Here is a 22,612-nt window from a genome sequence, read left to right as displayed (position 1 = left end):
AATTGAAATTGACATATCATTTGAATGCTACAGCCCTTGTCTTTTTGGATATTGAACTCAAATCGTACTGCTGGAAATGTGATTACCTCCACCCCCCACCACACCTCCATAAAGGCCATAAATCATGAGCTATAGTCATATTCATAGAGTATGCTGTGCAGATCAAGTCACCAAAAGTGAAAACATTTAGTATGCATGGAAAGGGTATACCCTGATGGTCAATATAAAGCAATGCATTTCCTTATCTATCCACATTTCCTTTGTGTGCATCCTCCACATGCGCCGTTGATCTATCTCACTAATATACAATAGGAAAAGTGAATGGGAAAATAGTTTGACGTTTTCTCACCTGTCTGTGTTTTATTTTAAAACATTAACCCAATAACTTGAAAGGCCTGATTCCTATGGTCATTATAATATGTCATGCTTGAAAATCTGTTCAGACATTTTGGAACAGTGACTCACTACCCAAACCAGACACAACTGGTTTCAAGTGGCCAAGAGATGTCATGTGATCTCCTACTGCTCTCTAGTGGATGAACTGGGAATCAGACAGGGGATATATTTGCATCAATGGATAGATAGAGACTAAAGCTTTCTCCTCATTATGTATATCATTCTTGTAAGACAAAAAAAGATTCCTATGAGACAAAAAATTACGTTGCACAAGCCCTGCACTTTTAAAATAGCTGTGTGCATGCTTAATTTTATTTTACAAATCCTTTTGTAACATTCATTGGTGACATATTTTATATAAAACCTAAAAAAGTAGTCACAGTTCTTATCTTTCTAACAGTACTAAGCATGTGTTTGTAGGACTTATAGCTTTGAAACCGAAAGGTACTTTATGAGGGTAGTATATAATATTATGCATCGTTTAGAAAATGCCACCAGAGGGCGTCAAAATTGAAGAGGTTAATAGTTGCATGAGCAACCAACAACCCCTCCTCTAGAAATACACTTCAAAATCTGTCAGGTTTTGGCCAAGACTGTTCGGGTTTTGGTCACTAGATGTCCCCATTGCACCTTTTTTGTACCTTTTGTTTTTCTTGCTCTAATTATTGTTTGCACCTGTAGGTCATTCCCTTGTTAGTATTTAAACCATGTGTGTTCCTCAGTTCCTTGCTCAGTGTTTGTAAGTTAGCACCCAGCTCCAGCCCAAGCCTTGTTTTATACAGATATTTCTCTTGTTGGATTTTCCAGAGGTTCTCTGGTTTAGTTCTTGTGTATTATTTGAGTAGTCTTTTGAGGTTTGTTTTTCCCTGCTGTTTTTTACCACTTTGTGGAGTTTCTTTTGTATTTTGGAGGATTTCCATTTTGTGCCTCTTGGCTTTAATTTTGGACATTGTGGATTTAGTTTCTTTGCCTGAAGATTTTGTTCTTTAATTAAACCACCATCTCTAGTACTGCTGTGTCTGCCTCATCTTCTGGGTTCTGACGATTATTAGTGACTGTTTCTCGCACCGGGTCCTGACAAAAATCGGCAATAAAAGCCTACTTTTATAACAACTTTGTTATTTCGGCTCAGGGGCATTTCATTTGTTTGAGTCAATTGGTTGGCTGCATCCAAGTATACAAAGATCAAGTAGTTTCACAAACACCTTTCCAATGCATTATTATACCTACTGCAAAATGTACAGTAGGGTGTACTCTACAGTAGGGAACACAGCTCAACGCAATGAAATTCCCATGACCAAAAAAAACAGTGGGATGCAAACCATGAATCTGGTAATGTTTTCTGCCCTCAAATCTGAGCTCAGTATCAGAGAAGAGCTAGCTTAGCTCTTACCTTTGGTAACCCTTAGTTAGACAGAGTGTAGGTTGGTTAGGGCTAAACTACTTTGTAATGCAACACCTTACCTGTGATGAGGAGTCTTCCAGTGGTGCTGGAGGTCCCAAATCGGTTTCTGGCAAAGCAGGTGTAGCTGCCTGCATCATACTTGGTCATATTAGTGATTCTCAAAGTTCCATCTGGAGAGAGAGTGATTCTGTGGGGGTAGATGGAGAAGCTGGTGACACGGGTAGAATCTGAACCCCAGTCTCCCACGGGAGAAACCGTCTTAACTGTTAGTCGAATAGGAAATTCCATCAGGGGCCGAGGCTGGCACTAGTATTAGTAGTATTTATTAGGATCCCCAATTAGCTGCTGCCGAGGCAGCGGCTACTCTTATGGGGGTCCAAACAGAAATCAAAACACAACAAATAAAATACATAATATACAAAACACTACATGTACATCACAATTTAGTAATTTAGCAGATGCTCCCATCCAGAGCGACCCACAGCTAGTGCATTCATCTCAAGATAGCCAGGCGAGACAATCTCGCATTACATATCACTACGTAATACAATACATAATACAATGCGAAATACAGTCCAAAATACATAAAAAAGTCTGTGTGTCTATTCAAAGTCCCCGTCGTGCCGTATGGTGTTCTTTTATCTGTTTTTAAAAAATCTTATTTTATTACTAGCTTGAGTTACCTGGGGTGGCAGAGAGTTACATGCAGTTATGGCTCTATTTAATACTGTGTGTTTCCAAGCTTCTATGCTAGACCTGAAGACTGTGAAAAGACCTCTGGTTCCATATCTTGTGTGGTACAGATGAATGTCCAAACTGTTTAAGCAGACAGTTCGCGACCTTCAACACATCAACATCTCGCACAAAGACCAATAGTGATGCAGTCACTCTCTACCCAACTTTGAGCCAGAAGAGATTGACATGCATGTTTCAGCCAATCATCAGTCATTTGTGTCAGTGCCGAGCATGTTGAGTGCCCTTTCAAATAAGCATGCTGAAAGTATGTTGTTAATTTGTTTTCTGCAAAATAACATTGTATTTGGTAGAACAAAAAGTTTGCTAAGCGCTGGTAACAGACTGATTGGTCGGCTGTTTGAACCATTAAAGGGTGCTTTGTTATTCTCCCAGGCAGGGCTACCTCACCGGGATACCATCAGCCTGACTCATGTCCTCTACATTGGGTCATTTTCATTAAGGCATTGAACGGAAAACGTTTTAAAATGTTCTGTAATGGAAAACAAAAATGAGTTTGTCTGTTTTCTTGCCAAATGAACATGACCCTATTTACATTCAACTTGTCATGTGTTTAATCCTATCAACACCAGTGGGCACCAGTGCCTAAAATTCTTTGAAATAAATCTACCCACTGGTTAAAAACTGGTTGAATCAATTTTGTTTCCACGTCATTTCAATGAAATTACATTGAACCAACGTGGAATAGACAATGAATTGACGTCTGTGCCCAGTGGGTAAATTCTAACCCGTTGACCTTGAATTGTGTCTGTTATTCTGAACATTCTATTTCAACATTTTTAGTGTACACAATCAGTTATGAAACTAATAGCAAGTCATTGACATTTAGATATTTTCTTGATATGATTTCAAATTATATAAGTAGAGATTATTTGTATGTAAGCTCTTCCTTCTTGATAAAAACATCTACAAGGTCTTTATCTTTTTGGAGGTTGTATGTACTACCAAAGAAAAATTACCAATTGAGAAATGCATCCTTTCTTGCAGAAATCAGTATCTTATTGTACCTGTCTAAATAAGGCTAAAATAAATTAGGAACAGATCATCGTCTGATCGTCTGAAACACTAATATGGGTGGAGAAGAAAGGGGGAATCGAACCATATATAGAATGTACTGTAAGACGTTACCTGTCATTGGTGTGGATGGGTTGGTTGCCTTTCTTCCACAGGATGCTAGCGGTGGGGTAGGCTTGGGGCTTACACTCTAGAGTCACTATGGTGCCGGCCTTGGCTTTAAGCAGGGCTCTGAGCAGGTTACCAGTGAAGTCTGGAGAAGAGGCTGAAGGGGCACAGGAAATGTAAAAAACATTATTATTGACCCCATTATTATCGAATCCTTCTAACCTTTCAAAGAACAGTAATATGACCTTTTTGATTTGTTGGACAGAGTCACACAATGTTTAAGAAATGGATAAAAGCCACCATACCTAAGACCATGAGCTCAGTGCTGAAATAGATGACACCATATTTATTCTCAGCCACACACTGGTACATCCCGGCATCAGACAGGTTCAAAGACGAGATCAACAGGACCCCATTGTCAACGTAGACCCTCTCCTGACGAGGCACAGACACAAGTAGCATGTGAAGTACAAGTAAATGTTAAGGTCATATGAACATAATAAAACACATTTATCACAGTAAAAATAACAATTAGGAGGGTTTTGGTAAGGAGTGAAATTAAACAAAATATCCAGCTAATGTAAACAATAACAAAGTGGTAGAAAAGTGCATGTGCTAGAAATATCTAGATGCACTTCTCTGGGGGATTAAGTTTGGTTTGCTACCGTGTACTTTTCACAGTAGATTAACTCAATCCGCAGAAGCTTGAACATGGGCTATGAATAATGGAGAGTGTTTGCCTGTTCTCTTGAAATGGAGCAGCTTGTCGAGAGTCTGATACGCTATCTTTCTCTCACACACACGCAATATCTCTCTCCATGCACACCCATGTCACAGGTGCAAAGCAATGTTTCAATGTAAGGAAGGTGCCTGGATATTGCTTATACTCCTAAAAGTTGGATTCGATTGTGAAATGTTCAGTGTGCTAGCGCCTTCATTTCTGTAAGACGGACAAAGAACTCATGAGAGATGGATGGGAAGGTGGGGTTTACCTCAGTGATCAGCACTTGGCCATTTTTCAGCCAGTTGTAGGAGGGTTTGGGCTTCCCGTTGGCCCTGCACTCCCAGTGAAGCCTCTCCTCTATGGCCAGGGCTGTGTCTCTCATGGTCTGAATCCACTGAGGTTTGGCTATGAAAGATCCAAAATACTCCATGTCAATGACTGACTGCATATTAGTAGAGGGTTTCAAAGGGGAAGTCATCTTACAGTTTTTCTCGATTGCTTGAACACTGTGAAGGAAACTGGGATCTACGTGAGCAAAACTGGGATCTACGTGAGCAAAACTGGGATCTACGTGAGCAAAACTGGGATCTAAGTGAGCAAAACTGGGATCTACGTGAGCAAAACTGGGATCTACGTGAGCAAAACTGGGATCTACGTGAGCAAAACTGGGATCTACGTGAGCAAAACTGGGATCTACGTGAGCAAAACTGGGATCTACGTGAGCAAAACTGGGATCTACGTGAGTAATTTCTCATTGTTTACACACTAAATGCAAATGCTAAACACTTTTTTTGCAAAACAGTAGACAAAACTCTACTGTATTTTTTATTTATAAAATTTATTTAACCCATATTTTACGAAGTAAGTTGACTGAGAACACATTCTCTTTTAGAGCAACGACGTGGTGAAGAGTTGCAAGGGAGAGGGGAGGGGATGAATGAGCCAACTGAAAGCTGTTGGTGATTAGCTGGCCATGATGTTATGAGGGCCAGATTGTACATTTTAGCCAGGACACCGGGGTTAACACCGCTACTCTTACGATAAGTGCCACGCGATCTTTAGTGACCACAGAGAGTCAGGACTTCCGTTTAACGTCCCAACCCGAAAGCTGCACCCTACACAGGACAATGTCCCTTTCACTGCAAAGGGGCAGTATCTACTGTATCTGCTATCTTTAGTAACACAAACATGTACTTGGCTTCACAGTGAGGAACAATGTGCAATTCTCTGTTCAAACTGTGTCACCCTCTGTAAGCAGGGCTATCATGTACTTGAATGCACTAGAGATTAGGGAATTCTTACAGAGATGACACAAAGCTCTTCACCTGCAACGCTCCCAGACTGTAATGATCATAATTCAAATCGGTTTCACAGCCCAACTCACCTCTGACCTATTCCCAGCACCAAACTCAGTTTCAAGGAGCTTTTGCAGAAAGTCATTTAACACCATTGTCACTTGTTAACATCCTGTCAACTCCAATTAGAAAAGTGTTATTTTGCCTCAGCCACGAGACCATGGGAAAGAAAAGGAGAGGAAGCAGAAGAAAAAAAATGAAATAATTGAAGTAAAAACATTACCAAATATACTTCCAATATGAGACTATGCCTGTCCCAACTGGAATTGTTTTCTACCAGAATGATAACTGAAAATCAAAAATAGAGTTGCCTGCAATGCTTACAGATAACAACAATGCACACTAAACAAAAATATAAATGCAACAAGTGTTTGTCCCATGTTTCATGAGCTGAAATAAAATATCCCCGGAATGTTCAATACATCCCTGTTAGTGAGCATTTCTCCTTTGTCAAGATAATCCATCCACCTGACAGGTGTGGCATATCAAGAAGCTGATTAAACAGCATGATCATTACACAGGTGCACCTTGTGCTGGGGATAATAAAAGGCCACTCTAAAATGTGCAGTTTTGTCACACAACACAATGCCACAGACTGCATGAATGTCCACTAGAGCTCTTGCCAGAGAATTTAATGTTCATTTATCTACCATAAGCCGCCTCCAACATAGTTTTTGAGAATTTGGCAGTTATTCGAACCGGTCTCACAACCGCAGACCACGTGTAACCACGCCAGCACAGGATCTCCACATCCGGCTTCTTCACCTGCGGGATCGTCTGAGACCAGCCACCCATACAGCTGATGAAACTGTAGCTTTGTACAACGGAAGAATTTCTGCACAAACTGTCAGAAACCGTCTCAGGAACCTCATCTGTTTGCTCATCGTCCTCACCAGGGTCTTGATCTGAAAATGTGGGAAAATTTTCATCTTCGATGGCCACTGGCATGCTGGAGAAGTGTGCTCTTCACGGATGAATCCCAGTTTCAATTGTACAAGGCAGATTGCAGACAGTGTATGGAGTTGTGTGGGCGAGCGGTTTACTGATGTCAACATTGTGAAAAAAGTGCCCCATGGTGACGGGAGGGGGATTAAAGGTATCGGCAGGCATAAGCTATAGACAAAGAACACAACTGCATTTTATCGATGGCAATTTTAATGCACAGAGATACCGTGACGAGATCCTGATGCCTATTGTCGTGCCATTCATCTGCCGCCATCACCCATGTCGCAAGGATCTGTACACAATTCCTGGACTCTGAAAATGTCCCAGTTCTTCCATGGCCTGCATACTCACCAGACATATCACCCATTGAGCATGTTTGGGATGCTCTGGATTGACGTGTACGACAGCGTGTTCCAGTTCCCGCCAATATCCAGCAACTTCGCACAGCCATTGAAGAGGAGTGGGACAACATTCCACAGGCCACAATCAAATCAAATCAAATTTTATTGGTCACATACACATGGTTAGCAGATGTTAATGCGAGTGTAGCGAAATGCTTGTGCTTCTAATTCCAACCGTGCAGTAATATCTAACAAGTAATCTAACAATTTCACAATAACTACCTTATACACAAAAATGTAAAGGAATGAATAGCCTGATCAACTCTAATTGAAGGAGATGTTGCGCTGCATGAGGCAAATGGTCACACCAGATACTGACTGGTTTTCTGATCCACACCCCTACTTAAAAAAAAAGGGATCTGTGACCAACCGATGCATATCTGTATTCCCAGTCATGTGAAATCCATAGATTAGGGCCTAATTCATTGATTTCAATTGATGGATTTCCTTATATGAACTGTAACTCAGTCAAATCTTTGAAATTGTTGCATGTTGCATTTATATTTTTGTTCAGTGTAAAATCAATAAACAAACAATATATTATTACATTATAATACCAACAGTGGCTGTACTTTGCCAATGAGTAGTAGCAACTGTCAGGACTTCAAAAGTGGTGAGTGAAGGAGTCAGGCGCAGAGAGCAGGGTAGTTCCAAAAGACGTGGATTTAATATTCCAAATAACCAGAGAGACGGTCACGCCACACACACAAGGGCGCGTAAAGTCCCAGTCCAACAAACAGGACGAAACTGAACAGGAACAGACACCACAAGAATAAACAAACACCACAAACAGAAAAACAAGCCCGCACAAAAGCCGGCGGGCCAACTGGGTTTAAATAGCCCACAACCAAACCTAAACACGAAACAGGTGCAACAAATCAGACACAACTAAATGAAACAGAAAAGGGGATCGGTGGCAGCTAGTAGGCCGGCGACGACGACCGCCGCGCACCGCCCGAACAGGAAGAGGCACCATCTTCGGCGGGATTCGTGACAGCAACAGCAATATAATGATGGCATGAGAGCCTGTGCATTATCTTGAATATAGCACAGCTTTCATAATGACCAATAGTGTGTGTTCATGGTTGTTAAATGTAGTGAACATTTTCCAAATGGATAAATCCATCCCTCTTGAAAGTAGGATGGTATGCTTGTTGTATTTGATGTCCTAACAAATGATTGCTGACCATATATGGATTGTTTTTACTGTTTGTTCTGTTCTTGCCATGTGTTTTTGTCCTTTTGTATTGTGATGGGCCTGTTGTCTGGACCTCTGGCAGTCTCTATGGGGGTACCACAGGGTTAAATTCTCGGGCCGACTCTTTTCTCTGTATATATCAACGATGTCGCTCTTGCTGCGGGTGATTCCCTGATCCACCTCTACGCAGACGACATCATTCTGTGTACATCTGGCCCTTCTTTGGACACTGTGTTAACAAACCTCCAAACGAGCTTCAATGCCATACAACACTCCTTCCGTGGCCTCCAACTGCTCTTAAACGCTACTAAAACTAAATGCATGCTCTTCAACCGATTGCTGCCCGCACCCGCCCGCCCATCTAGCATCACTACTCTGGACGGTTCTGACTTAGAATATGTGGACAACTACAAATACCTAGGTGTCTGGCTAGACTGTAAACTCTTCTTCCAGACTCACATTAAACATCTCCAATCCAAAATTAAATCTAGAATCGGCTTGCTATTCCGCACCAAAGCGTCCTTCACTCACGCTGCCAAACATACCCTAGTAAAATTGACTATCCTACCGATCCTCAACTTCGGCGATGTAATTTACAAAATAGCCTCCAACACTCTACTCAGCAAACTGGATGCAGTATATCACAGTGCCATCCGTTTTGTCACCAAAGCCCCATATACCACCCACCACTGCGACCTGTATGCTCTAATCGGCTGGCCTTCGCTACATATTCATCGCCAGACGCACTCGCTCCAGGTCATCTATAAGTCTTTGGTAGGTAAAGCTCCGCCTTATCTCAGCTCACTGGTCACGATAACAACACCCAGCAGGTATATCTCACTGGTCATCCCCAAAGCCAACACCACCTTTGGCCGCCTTTCCTTCCAGTTCTCTGCTGCCAGTGACTGGAACGAATTGCAAAAATCGCTGAAGCTGGAGACTTATATTTCTGTCACGTTCCTGACCTTATTTCCCTTGTTTTGTATTTATTTAGTTTGGTCAGGGCGTGAGTTGGGGTGGGCTGTCTATGTGTGTTTTTCTATGTTGGGGTTTTGTGTTCGGCCTGGTATGATTCTCAATCAGAGGCAGCTGTCAATCGTTGTCCCTGATTGAGAATCATACTTAGGCTGGGTTTCACTTTTGGTTTGTGGGTGATTGTTGCCGTGTCTGTGTTTGTTTCGCCACACGGTACTGTTTTCGTTCGTTTGTTCACGTCGTTTATTTGTTTTGTATTTTGTCCAGTGTTTTTCGTCTTCGTTTAAATTTATTAAAAGCATGTATTCAAACCACGCTGCGCTTTGGTCCGATCCTTGCTCCTCTTCAGACGAGGAGGAAGACGAGCGTTACAGAATCACCCACCAACCATGGACCAAGCAGCGTGGTAAGCGGCAGCAGCAGCAGGAGCAGCGATTGCAGGACTTATGGAATTGGGAGGAAATTCTGGACAGCGGAGGACCCTGGGCACAACCGGGAGAATATCGTCGCCCTCGTGAAGAGCTGGAGGCAGCTAAAGCCGAGAGGCGGTGGTATGAGGAGGCAGCACGGAAGCGAGGCTGGAAGCCTGAGAGTCAGCCCCAAAAATTTCTTGGGGGTGGCTAAAAGGGAGTGTGGCGAAGTCAGGTAGGAAACCTGCGCTAACTCCCCGTGCTTACCGTGGAGAGCGAGAGTACGGGCAGACACTGTGTTATACGGAAGAGTGCATGGTGTCTCCTGTACGTGTGCTTAGCCCGGTGCGGTACATTCCAGCTCCACGTATCGGCCGGGCTAGAGTGGGCATCGAGCCAGGTGCCATGAAGCTGGCTCAACGTATCTGGCCTCCAGTACGTCTCCTCGGGCCGGTGTACATGGCACCAGCCTTACGCATGGTGTCCCCGGTTCGCCAGCACAGCCCAGTGCGGGCTATTCCACCTCGCCGCATTGGCCTGGCTACGGGGAGCATTAAACCAGGTAAGGTTGGGCAGGCTCGGTGCTTAAGAGCTCCTGTACGCCTTCACGGTCTGGTATATCCGGCGCCACCTCCTCGCCCCAGCCCAGTACCACCAGTGCCTACACCACGCACCAGGCTTCCAGTGCGTCTCCAGAGCCCTGTTCCTCCTCCACGCACTCGTCCTGTGGTGCGTGTCTCCAGCCCGGTACCACCAGTTCCGGCACCACGCACCAAGCCTCCTGTGCGTCTCCAGAGCCCTGTGCGCGCTGTTGCTGCTCCCCGCACTAGCCTTGAGGTGCGTGTCCTTAGCCCGGTACCACCAGTTCCGGCACCACGCACCAGGCCTACTGTGCGCCTCAGCCGGCCAGAGTCTGCCGTCTGCCCAGCGCCGTCTGCGCTGTCCGTCTGCCCAGCACCGCCTGCACTGCCCGTCTGCCCAGCGCCGCCTGCACTGCCCGTCTGCCCAACGCCGTCTGAGCTGTCCGTCTGTCCAGCGCCGTCTGAGCTGCCCGTCTGTCCTGAGCCTTCAAAGCCGCCCGTCTGTCCTGAGCCTTCAAAGCCGCCCGTCTGTCCTGAGCTTTCAGAGCCGTCAGTCAGGAGCCGCTAGAGCCGTCCGTCAGTCAGGAGCCGCCCGTCAGTCAGGAGCCGCCAGAGCCGCCCGCCAGTCAGGAGCAGCCAGAGCCACCCGCCAGTCAGGAGCAGCCAGAGCCGCCCGCCAGCCAGGATCTGCCAGAGCCGTCAGTCAGCCAGGAGCTGCCAGAGCCGTCAGTCAGCCAGGAGCTGCCAGAGCTACCTGTCACGCCGGCGATGCCGGAATTACCCCTCAGTCCGGAGCTGCCCCTCAGTCCGGTGCGGCCCCTCAGTCCGGTGCTGCCTCTCAGTCCGGTGCTGCCCCTTAGGCCAGTGGGGTTAATAAGGAGGGTCGACATTAAGAGGAGGCCACGGAAGCGGGGATTAACTATGGTGGGGTGGGGACCACGACCAGCGCCAGAGCCGCCACCGTGGACAGATGCCCACCCAGACCCTCCCCTATAGGTTCAGGTTTTGCGGCCGGAGTCCGCACCTTGGGGGGGGGGGGGGGGGGGGTACTGTCACGTTCCTGACCTTATTTCCCTTGTTTTGTATTTATTTAGTTTGGTCAGGGCGTGAGTTGGGGTGGGCTGTCTATGTGTGTTTTTCTATGTTGGGGTTTTGTGTTCGGCCTGGTATGATTCTCAATCAGAGGCAGCTGTCAATCGTTGTCCCTGATTGAGAATCATACTTAGGCAGCCTGGGTTTCACTTTTGGTTTGTGGGTGACTGTTGCCGTGTCTGTGTTTGTTTCGCCACACGGTACTGTTTTCGTTCGTTTGTTCACGTCGTTTATTTGTTTTGTATTTTGTCCAGTGTTTTTCGTCTTCGTTTAAATTTATTAAAAGCATGTATTCAAACCACGCTGCGCTTTGGTCCTATCCTTGCTCCTCTTCAGACGAGGAGGAAGACGAGCGTTACAATTTCCCTCACTAACTTTAAACATCAGCTATCCAAGCAGCTAACCGATCAGTGCAGATGTACAAAGCCCATCTGTAAATAGCCCATCCAATCTACCTACCTCATCCCCATATTGTTTTTATTACCTTTTCTGCTCTTTTGCACACCAGTATTTCTACTTGCACATCATCATCTGCACATCTATCACTCCAGTGTTAATTTGCCAAATTGTAATTACTTGCTACTATGGCCTATTTATTGTCTTACCTCCTCACGCCATTTGCACACACTGTATATAGACTTTCTTTTTTTCTATTGTGTTATTGACTGTACGCTTGTTTATTCCATGTGTAACTCTGTGTTGTTGTTTGTGTCGCACTGCTTTGGTTTATCTTGGCCAGGTCGCAGTTGTAAATGAGAACTTGTTCTCAACTAACCTACCTGGTTAAATAAAGGTGAGATAAAATAAAAAAAATAAAAATGTCGGTCTTGTTTTGTAACTTTATTGTAAATATAATTTTCATTATCTATTGCTGCACTTGCCTCTAGCCACTTATCAGGCTGTCATTGTAAAAAGGAGTGTTTTTAACTGACTCGCCTGATGGTTAAAATTATATTTGCGATCCCACGGGGTGACAGTACCATGGAAGGCCAATCGGCCTGTAGCGATGTTCTTCCCCATCTTGTTTTCGGCCACACACTCATAGCCACCCGTGTCGTCCTGTTGGAAGCTGGGGATCTCCAAGACGGCATTGGAGTACTTCATCTTCACTTTGCTGGGGAACGGGACTCCATTAGCCCTCTTCCACGTAATCTCAGGGACAGGGCTAGGAAGGACAGACAGCAAAACATGTTAGAGATCTAGAGTGTCGACTCCACATCTTCTCTGTTAGACCATATCTGACGAGATTTTATGCAACTTATTTTCGTATTCTATCCATTAAATAAAAAGAGAAAGTCATTTGAAGAAAGTATGCATGTGGCCCTTCACAAACTGACGTTGACAATCATTGCATTCAAAAACTGTTCTGACGAATAATAGAGAGATGCCACAGTCTAACAAACATAATTGCCCTAGTGACACTTCTCTATAAAAATCCCAAAATGCTTTAAGTGAGTGAAAGAAGAGGGAAGATTGAAAACATGCTCCAAGAAATACAGCTTACTTCCCAAGAGCAAAACACTCCAGCGTAACCACTGATCCTTTTGCTGCTGGTACGGTGTCGGGAAAATGAACTTCTATTTTCGGCTCATATTCTCCCATTACTCCTATGACGTACAAGTACAAGTAGTTGTTGTTCATGTTTCCATTATTCATGACTTACAAGCTATATATACCTTGCATTGTGAGGCCCAACAAAAGCATGGTAAAACTAACAGGAAAAATACATGCATAAACACTATTTCTTAGGTGAACTGAACTACTACTCCACTTAAAGGTACACTATGCAGAAATCGCTCCATCATTTCCTGGTTGCAGAAATTCTAATAGTTCACCTAATTTCAGTTTATGTGACAAAACAAGCAAGTATAGTGTAGATAATCATTGTACCATCTAAACTGCTGTGAAATATATTTTCCATAACCAAACATATTGTATTTTCTGCTGTTTGAAACTGGTGTGCAAAAACGAAAGTAAAAGAGGCAAAAACGACACTTAAAGAACAGGAAGCACAGAAATAGCGCACATAGGACAGATCTGCAACTTCTTACACTTGTTTTTTATGAATTTGTCAGGGTCGCCCTAAAAAGTTACATATTGCAGCTTTAAGCATGCAGTCGAGGGAGAGTAGCGAAATAACAGCATCAAATAATTTAAAGCCTCAGTTCCTGGGTGGAATACACTAAGGTTATCTCTTGAGGGTCTGGCTGATTTTGAATGTATGGTTAATATTTAAATGTTTAATTCAACCCAAAGGCAGTGTTTACTTTCTGCAAAAGCGTGAAGAGCTGCAGAGAAACTGTAGTTATAAGGAACAGTTCATTGGATTCCTCCAAGTACAGGCAGTTGTTAAAAAAGCAGAGTAAGAAAATAACGCACCTGGATCATTGGTGATAAAGCCTACATAGTGCTATAATGAACATGGCCTGGCAACTAAACAATGCATATCAGATAATAACAATGTTAGCTTATACGAAGGAGGTATACTGTACATAACGCCTTTACGAAACCAGTCATGACACCTACATGAATGTCGCTGTATCATTCATACCACATTCATAACACATTTATTCAACATCATGTATAAGGTGTCTTCAAAATAAAAGTAAATTTTTATTATACTACAAAATGTTATCTGGCTCAATGAAAGCCTACCTACAATGCCTGCTATCTGTATGTTATGAATCATTATGCAAGGTATTCTGATGAATAAGCTTACCGTCTTTCCTCAGGACCAGAGATGTGGGTGAGCTGTGAACTTTGCCCTTTGTGATGCTGTTCATAACCACACAGGTATAGTTGCCCACATCTGAGGGCTCCACTTTGGCGATGTACAGGTTGCCAGTCTCCTGAGATACGAAGCGCCGGTTGTCTTGCTGGACAAAGTATGGGTATTCATTGAAGACCCATGAATAACTAAGGTCTAGAAAGGGAAATGCGGGGGAGATTTAGCCAACTACTGATATGACGTAACATTCAAAACTTGAAACCAAGAACACAAATGCTGCATTTATACAGGCAGTCCAGTTCTGATCTTTTGCCCAATTGGCAAAGATCTGATGTGATTTGTCAAAACACCAATACCCTATGAAAGTGATGCTAATTGTTACTTCTGGGATCCTCGTTTTGTATGCTAAGAATGGGCTTCAAAAATGCATCCTCAAATCCATGAAAACGTGGTAATTTAAGATATATATTAAAATGTATATGTGTTTTGAAAAGAAATTATGCGAATTTGACGCCCAAGAAAAAGTACGAAGCCAAAACGTTACAACTCTTTCATTTGAACTACAGCCATAAACAACAACTGCTTAAAGGTGTTTCGACAGCTTGCCAGTCTTCAGAAACATATATTCTTTTACATTTTCAAAAAGTACTGGGTGGCAACATTCACCAAAAAAAGCATCTATTATGAAACACATCAAATTGCCTGTAGCTAACGGGTTCTTACCATCCTGTATGTCCTCAGCTTGAGCAGGCGCGCTCCAGCATGCTAACAACGCTGCAAGAGACTTTTCTAATTTTCAACGATGTGTCTTACTTCTTGAGCATCAAATATTTTGATGAAAGGCATTGGGTGTGAGTAAATCAATAAACAAATACGATTATAATTGTATATATCTTAAATGACCGTATTTTCATACATTTTATGATATAATCTTGAAGCCCATTCAAAAGACCCGGGAGATGACATGATACGGAAGTATGACTTCACATTCACAGGTTAATAGTGTAAGAAATATCTGAATTGGGCCACTTATGTAAACACAGCCATAAAGACAATGTGCCTTTGGGATGGATTTAATTTGGATTAGATTTGTGTATAAAGGGTGACATAACCACTCCCTCTATAGGGTTTATAGCCAAATATGTCAATTTCCCAAAATGCTATGCTTTATAAAGGGTGGCATAACCCCTTATACCTGGCGTCACGTGTTTTGAGGAACGCTCCCAAAGGGATGGAGAGAGGACAAAAGGGATATGTCATGAGACAACCCCTACCATCAAATTACTTTTTCCTCAGTGCCAACACCTATGGACAGTCAACATCCATATACCTACACACTGCTCTCAGATATTATATATGTTAAATAGGTTATATTTATATTTATGTTATCTATATATTAAAGTAAATAAATGTCATTCTTAATGTAAACAGCACTCATATTTCAGAGCGCACGGTAAGTTTTGAAAAGACACCAAGACTTACTTTGTAGCATCTACAGACTAATCGTTGTAGTGTCTTAAAGGAGACCTGGGTAACAACAAAATCTCACAGATGTTACAACTTTATTTAAATATTTCTTAATTCCCCCAAACAACCTTTGTATGGATTTTATTCGAGGAAGATCGAAAACATCATGACTATCTTTAGGCCAAACTGGTGTGGAATTGACCTATATGTAACTTAATTGAGCAACACAATCAATCTAGGACGATACTTTAGGACGATTTGGACATGAAGCCTTTCTGACTATTTGAGTTTTGTGCTATCAGTTGAAAAAATTGCACCAAAAGCACTGATTAAACTGTAATATGACTGCAAAATCATGCTTAAGTAGTAGTGCTAAAGTATAGTTCAAAATGCTGTGTCGATTCATATAGGACTGTCAAGTGTAAAAGAAGATAACAAAAGTAATTCAATACCTCCTGAGGAGGTGGGTGTTCCACAGAGTAACACAACTCCTTGTCCTTCTCGAACTGACACCGCACTTCTTGTGTGGAGTTTAAAATGATCCAAGTCTAGAAGAGAAACAGGTCAATTTATGACATCTAAGAATATAAATACAGCACTGATGACACTCATTTCCCCCTATGAACCACCTGCATGTAAAGCATTATAATGCATTTATAAGGTATGGTGTGTTATTATCAATGGTGACAATTTAATAATGCAATATAATGCAGTGTGACAGGAGGCATTATGGCCTGTTCTTAACTTACAGGCAAACTGTAGGCTTGCTCTTCTGCTGAGAACGGCTCCTATTGTGTTATAGGCTGTACACTGATACCTTCCCCCATCCTGGTAGCGGTCCAGACTTCTTATGATGAGGTTGCCCCCAGACATCCGACGCCGGTGGTCCAACTCCAGATTTATGAGAGTTCCATTCAGTGACCATCTGTGAGGGCAGAAATACCATCAGCTGCTGGCAATATTCACAAAACATCTCTATCTATTGACCACACTGGATTTATGGGAGCAAATTGAAAACTAAAGCTCAATAAAGGCAGCAACCGTTATTTGGACGGTACTTAAAGTTTATTGTTATTTTGAGGTCAATGATAAAAAATAACATATACAGGTAGGTATGGTTTATGGTTGTTTGTTGCTTTTGTTGTTTTGTCATTTCAAATGAAGGGACATACTGTGCATGAGTCTTTACTATGTTAATATTTGAAGTACATATCAATATCCATAACCATTCATAACAATGTGTAAATCTTCAAGCTAAGATAAATAAAAAGAATGCCTGTTGAGATAAGTCCATGTCCCAGGCCATCTACTTTGTAGGTCCAGCTATATCCCACAATCCCAAATGAAATACTAAGAACCATATCATTACCAGATTTGTGTTATCCTTTCCATTCAATTGGATACATACTGTATACTGTAGTTGGACCTACACAACGGATGGCAAGGGAATGTGGACTCATCTTGACAGACTTCTTTTGGAGTTTGAAGACATCCGACAAACTTAAATTGTGTGTCATGTCCTTTTAATAATATGCAAATGCATTCATAATATTTAGTGTTATTACAGTTTTACGGTTGATATGGATATCCCATCCACTTAAAACAAACTCTCAAATACATTGTTTCCACTCTCCACAGAGGCCTATTGGTCAGAAATGCACATAATATAGTCACAAACAGTAGCACCTTGTTCTTTTTCGATTGGTATAATATGCTCAGTTCTTCTCTGTTTAAATAAGAACATTAGCACCATGAAACACCACAGCAGGTGCAAGCTCACACTACCCACACAGCAATGCTTTCACACATTCCTTTCATTGCACCCTTTCTGCACTCTCATAGAAAAGAGGACAATAATCAAAGCTGGTATCAAGTCCAAGGAAAATGTTAACATCATTCACTTCCTAAATCTCGCAAATCTCAGTTTTGGAATATACTGACTTTATGACCAAAGTTATCCTACTTACACTTTTTATTCAATTTTGGGACTACAGTTGATGTTTATGACTACTGCTGATGCCACATAGACCGTTTTTAACCAGAAAAGTCATTAAAAAAAGATGTCATAGTATTTGAGAGGTAAAGCACCTTGAAACTCAGTCCATCAATCCCGCTACTATATCATGGCAATTAATTGATAGGATTTGATGACCTGGGGCTCTTGCCAAACAGGGGAAGGCAGAGGATCTTATTAGATCCCAGACAGTGACTTGTGGCATATATAAAGGCTGTTAAATTGAGCTGTGAGCTGTTATGAATGCTTATAGCAAGTAAGTTATAATGCACTATGGGGTGAAGCCCCCACAGCACTAAACATGTGCCATAAAAACACATTAGTCTATTCATAATGCATTAAACAGCATGGTTACATTAGTTGTGTTATTATTTTTCTATTTTTCTAAATAAATTCTTTCTGCATTGTTAGGAAGTAAGCATTTCCCTGTTAGTCTATACCTGTCGTTTACGAAGCATGTGACAAATACAATTTGATTTGAATTATGTAGTTCAGTTTCTCTTTATCTCAAATAATAAACACTGTTTACATGTTCATTGATTGTATGAGTCCAAATATGCAGCACAAGACCAATGTCTTTCTGTGTTTTACCTCAGAAACCCTGTTCCCAGCTTTGGGGTATGAGAGCATGAGTGGCAGGAGTGAGAGAGAAAGCAAGGGAGAGAGAGAGAGTGCGAGAGAAGATAAAATGGAAGGAGCAGTGTATTCCATTTACACTTCAAGAGAGGAGCTGAGGAGGTGTTGAGGGCATGTGGTGCAGAGCACAGCAAGCCTGAAGAGATGCAGTGCTAAACACTCTCGTCTCGACCTTTAATCAGAAAATGGAAATATCTCATCTTAGCTGGGGAGATACCAACCAGATGTGATTATGAACGTAGTGTGAGCTCAATACCACTTTTATTCTTCTCATTTACACCGGCTGTGCTGGAGTAGTGTGGGTTACACAGCAAAGACAGTTGACAGTCAATGCATCTTTTTGTTTGCGCAACTGGTTTTTTCACCCCTCTGTAAAATAGCAACAAGCTATTAATGTGAAAAGCATGAGCAGGGGAGAAGCGCCACATAAACCGGACCAATTAAAGTCCCTGATCGGCCAGACAGTCAAAACACCTAATTTCACAGGTGTAAATTAGTTGCTGATTGAAAAGCAAAGATAAAAACCAGTAGACCCCGCGGCACTGGTGTAAAATGTAGTCATAGTTGTAGTCGTAGTCATATGGAAATTCAAACCAGGTGAGTGAGTCTGAATCCTACCTGTATTGAGGAGGGGGGATTCCTTTAGCGTCACAAGTAAGAGTGGCCTCCTCTTCCATAGAATCAACAGGGATAAACAAGTCACCGGGTTCCATCCTCCATCTTGGACCATGGAATGATCCACTGTCCAAACATTCTGGGGAAGACATACTCTTCAATGTAGCAGAATGTTTAACTCATATATTCTGGTTGTGACATGAGTTCCAGCTTTTTCGGATGTCACACTCAAATCGTAAATGTCCCTACAAAAGAATCATTACACATTAAAAAAAAAATTCTACCTGCGAGACAGTCGATGATTGATAGCAGAAGAAGCTGTTTCCATGGTAACGTCATCTTTGGCAGGGAAGGACGAATAAGACTTTCATTCAATAAGCTCTAAACGACACTCTTTTCTCCGGAACAGACAGGCCTGACCTGTAGGAGACAGTCATTATAGCAAAAACACCAAACTCAGCATACATGTCACCTCATGAAAACTTCAAATATACTGTATCTATTTTCGTGCTTAGCCATCATTTGGACAGGCAGGGAAGACAGATATGGAATTGACATTGGCAACATAGAAATATTGAGTGATGGAATGTTGGGACTGAATGTGGGAACCTTCCATTTCTCTTAACCATGTTTTTTTCAATATCCAGTTTCAACATTCCCATTGAGCAACAGCGTTAATGAATCCTGTGTATTCTGATATGGAAACAAACAATACGAGCAAGCAAGGGAGCACTCATTGGCATATGGGACAAGACAGACGCCAATCTATTAGGAGAACAACTGTTGACCCAGCTCCATCTTTCACAGAGACAAATCTATCCTCTCAGGCGCAAGGAGCCTGGACCTGTGAATTGGGTGCCATCCAATCAATTAGTCTCACCGACACCAGCATGTCTTGCCACATGCTGAGGGAATCTAGAGAGCTTGATGAGAAATCCATTCCCCACAGGTACATGATCAAGGGCGAGTGGCTGGTCATTGCGTGGTCTGCATTGCAATACTAAGGTTAATTGCAGTAGAGCAGTGATTCCCAAATACAAATAAACTGAAGAACAAAACACACACAAATGTGATACCACACAAATGCTCTCTCTCTCTCTCTCTCTCTCTCTCTCTCTCTCTCTCTCTCTCTCTCTCTCTCTCTCTCTCTCTCTCTCTCTCTCTCTCTCTCTCTCTCTCTCTCTCTCTCTCTCTCTCTCTCTCTCTCTCTCACACACACACACACACACACACACAAACATACACACAGATTCAAACATGATGTACACCTAATTTAAGGTATAATCCTCGGGCTAGTCTGCTTTAGTGGTGTAGTTATAGGGGCTAATTGTGTGTTGGCTGCTGTAATGTCAGATTTGTAAGGTCTCAGGGAGTATTTCCTCCAGTCTTTCATGTTTACTGGGTCTTTTCTCCTGCTGGAAGTCTCCTAAATTGGATTTTCCACGCCTTCTCATGAAGAATTCTGCATGCTTTACCTCTCCAGTAGGTCTACAGTGCAGCCCTGCAAACTGTATAGGCTTCACTGTGGGCTGACGATTGTTGTGTGATAGGAGTTGTGTAAAATAAGTTATTTGAAACCTGAGCTGCTCAATAAACGGTTTCATGTGTTTGGTCACCATACATAGAATTCACATCATGTGACACCACATGTGCTGGTGATAAATAGGCCAAATAATTGTAGCAGGATGAATGACAGATGATAAGGAGTTGTGTCACTTCCTGTATCACAGCAATTGAAACCCATAAAAGCAGCACATCTCCCTCTCTTCTACTCTGCATCTGCAAGTAACCAAATAACACAGCATTTCAACAGCAAGGCAACCCAAACTGAAAGAGGCCACATCTGCATTCATAACAATAATAGGACTTCCCACTGACTTACTCAATAGAAGAATATGCATATTTCTTGATTATTGTTTTACTTCCCCAAGCATGAACAGACAGACTCATTCATTCAGAGCCATACCTTGGCAGGTTAGTCAGAATCTCTCTGCATAGAGAAATATTCAAGATACTGCACTAATAGGCACCCACCCACCTCTCATCGTTTGTCCCTTGAAAAATGTATCATTGAGCAGCAGCTCATTGGAAACACCTAAATGGTTCTATCATGGCAATGCAATGCATTTTCAATACACATGCAGCTTTGAGTGCAACCCCCATTAGGCCTATGTACAGTTTTACATCTATGCTTTGTTACATTTGAAATGGTAAAATTAGATGTGATATCAATAGATGTTGATAACACCTATGGGTTCTATAGGAAAGTCAAAGAGATGTGAAAGATGAGGTAAGAAATATATAAGAACTCATTCAACTGACAAACAAGCATTAGGCTGGCTATATGTCAAATAGCTTCAGAAATGAACTGTACAAACCAACAAATGTGTATCAATGGCAAACACATCGTGAGTGCTTGCAGTTTCTGCGAGTAGCCTAGGCTATATGCTCCTCAATCCTCAATCAACGTTGATCAAACCAAACACACAAACCATTATATTTCCAATATCTATTATTATTATTATGTTACTGTTATATTGAGTTTATAATTGAGAGGAAACACCTCATGTCAAAGCCTATAGGCATATGGCTTTGGTAGATAGATGCCCACCAAGAAAACGAATTAGGCTACCAATCAAATAACAATTTATTGAAAGTAAATTGGTTTTATTGTCACCATGGCCATCATAATGTACATCCAGCCATACATTGTTTCAGTGATTTTTCAGTTTCAATGGCATGCCAAGCTTGATAATTTCCTTACCTAGCGGCCGTTTTCTCCTTATCTTGAAATATATTCAGACCAGCAGTGCACTAATTCAATTCTTTTAGCCATAATAAATAGTTGACCCGCCACGGACGCGTTTTCCACCGATTTATGTCGGAAACACAAGCTCGTTCATACAGGTTAAACCGAAACACTGGTCAGTCAGTGTAAGAAAAAACAGGCAGTGTAAGAAAAAACAGGCAATCAACGAAGGCACTAAATAGGCAAGCGTCTCATAGCCTACGTCGTTTTCTCTTTCCCAAAAACAACACCCACACAGTTTGCTCATGAATCAAATCGGCAACGTTACGAAAGATGAGCACAAACGCAGACCTATCTCCGAGCCACATTCATGTTGGCAGATTATGTTAAAAATAGTATTTTGCGGTGATCTCCGTATTCCCTGTGAAGAGGCTATAGCAGACGATAGAAGCAGAAATGATGGAAAGGTATGGCAGACGCACCTGCCGAAGCCAAAGAACTGCGCCAGTCTTCGCCAGAGATCTGAGCAGACAGAAAAACTGTGGGGACATCACTGCGTAAAAATGATCAGGATATCAAAATGTATTGATAGGATTATGAAAATTGATATGTTGATAACTGCACGGTCAGCCTGGTCTCAGAAGAGTAGATAACATAGTAAACGTACATTTGGCACACTCAAATTAGTACGTTAGCCTATGTTACATTTGATATGGTTACATAAGACAGTAGGTTACTTAAATTGGTTGGGGTGGGCTATAATGGCAATGTCTAGCAACCCAAAGTTAGAATCTCATCTTTAGCATTTTTAGCTAATTAGCTACTTTGCAACTACTTAGCATGTTTGCCCCAATGCTGGTGTAGACTGAATAGAAGCTATGATCAATTATTGTGGGCAACTCTTAATTGTGTGTAGTAACCTTTCAACTGATCAAAGTTTTGGGATAATATTGACATTTCTTGATAGGCTACAGTAGGCTAATTAGACATGAATAAGCAATCTATAAATCATATTTTACATGATTTCAATGTGTCATAATAACCCC

At 42.1% G+C, this 22,612-nt stretch overlaps 1 protein-coding gene across 1 annotated transcript in view; it reads right to left on the bottom strand.

The window, feature by feature from the left end:
* The window catches only part of cntn3a.2 (contactin 3a, tandem duplicate 2), an 82,999-nt gene extending 60,929 nt beyond the window's left edge, over positions 1–22,070 (bottom strand). The window contains exons 1-12 of the mRNA XM_071371971.1: positions 21,582–22,070; positions 19,102–19,237; positions 18,821–18,956; positions 16,302–16,477; positions 16,005–16,100; positions 14,077–14,280; positions 12,862–12,964; positions 12,338–12,522; positions 4,669–4,805; positions 3,982–4,111; positions 3,683–3,833; positions 1,861–1,988 (exon numbers count right to left, since the gene is read on the bottom strand). Of these exons, the coding sequence (XP_071228072.1) occupies positions 1,861–1,988; positions 3,683–3,833; positions 3,982–4,111; positions 4,669–4,805; positions 12,338–12,522; positions 12,862–12,964; positions 14,077–14,280; positions 16,005–16,100; positions 16,302–16,477; positions 18,821–18,956; positions 19,102–19,156 (1,501 nt within the window). The 5' untranslated portion in view covers positions 19,157–19,237; positions 21,582–22,070. The remainder of the gene's footprint in view (positions 1–1,860; positions 1,989–3,682; positions 3,834–3,981; positions 4,112–4,668; positions 4,806–12,337; positions 12,523–12,861; positions 12,965–14,076; positions 14,281–16,004; positions 16,101–16,301; positions 16,478–18,820; positions 18,957–19,101; positions 19,238–21,581) is intronic.
* Positions 22,071–22,612: the final 542 nt, after the last annotated feature.

This window comes from Salvelinus alpinus, chromosome 28 (assembly GCF_045679555.1).
Source record: "Salvelinus alpinus chromosome 28, SLU_Salpinus.1, whole genome shotgun sequence".
NCBI classification, from domain to species: Eukaryota; Metazoa; Chordata; class Actinopteri; order Salmoniformes; family Salmonidae; genus Salvelinus; species Salvelinus alpinus.
This window is presented reverse-complemented; position numbering and strand designations above follow the sequence as displayed.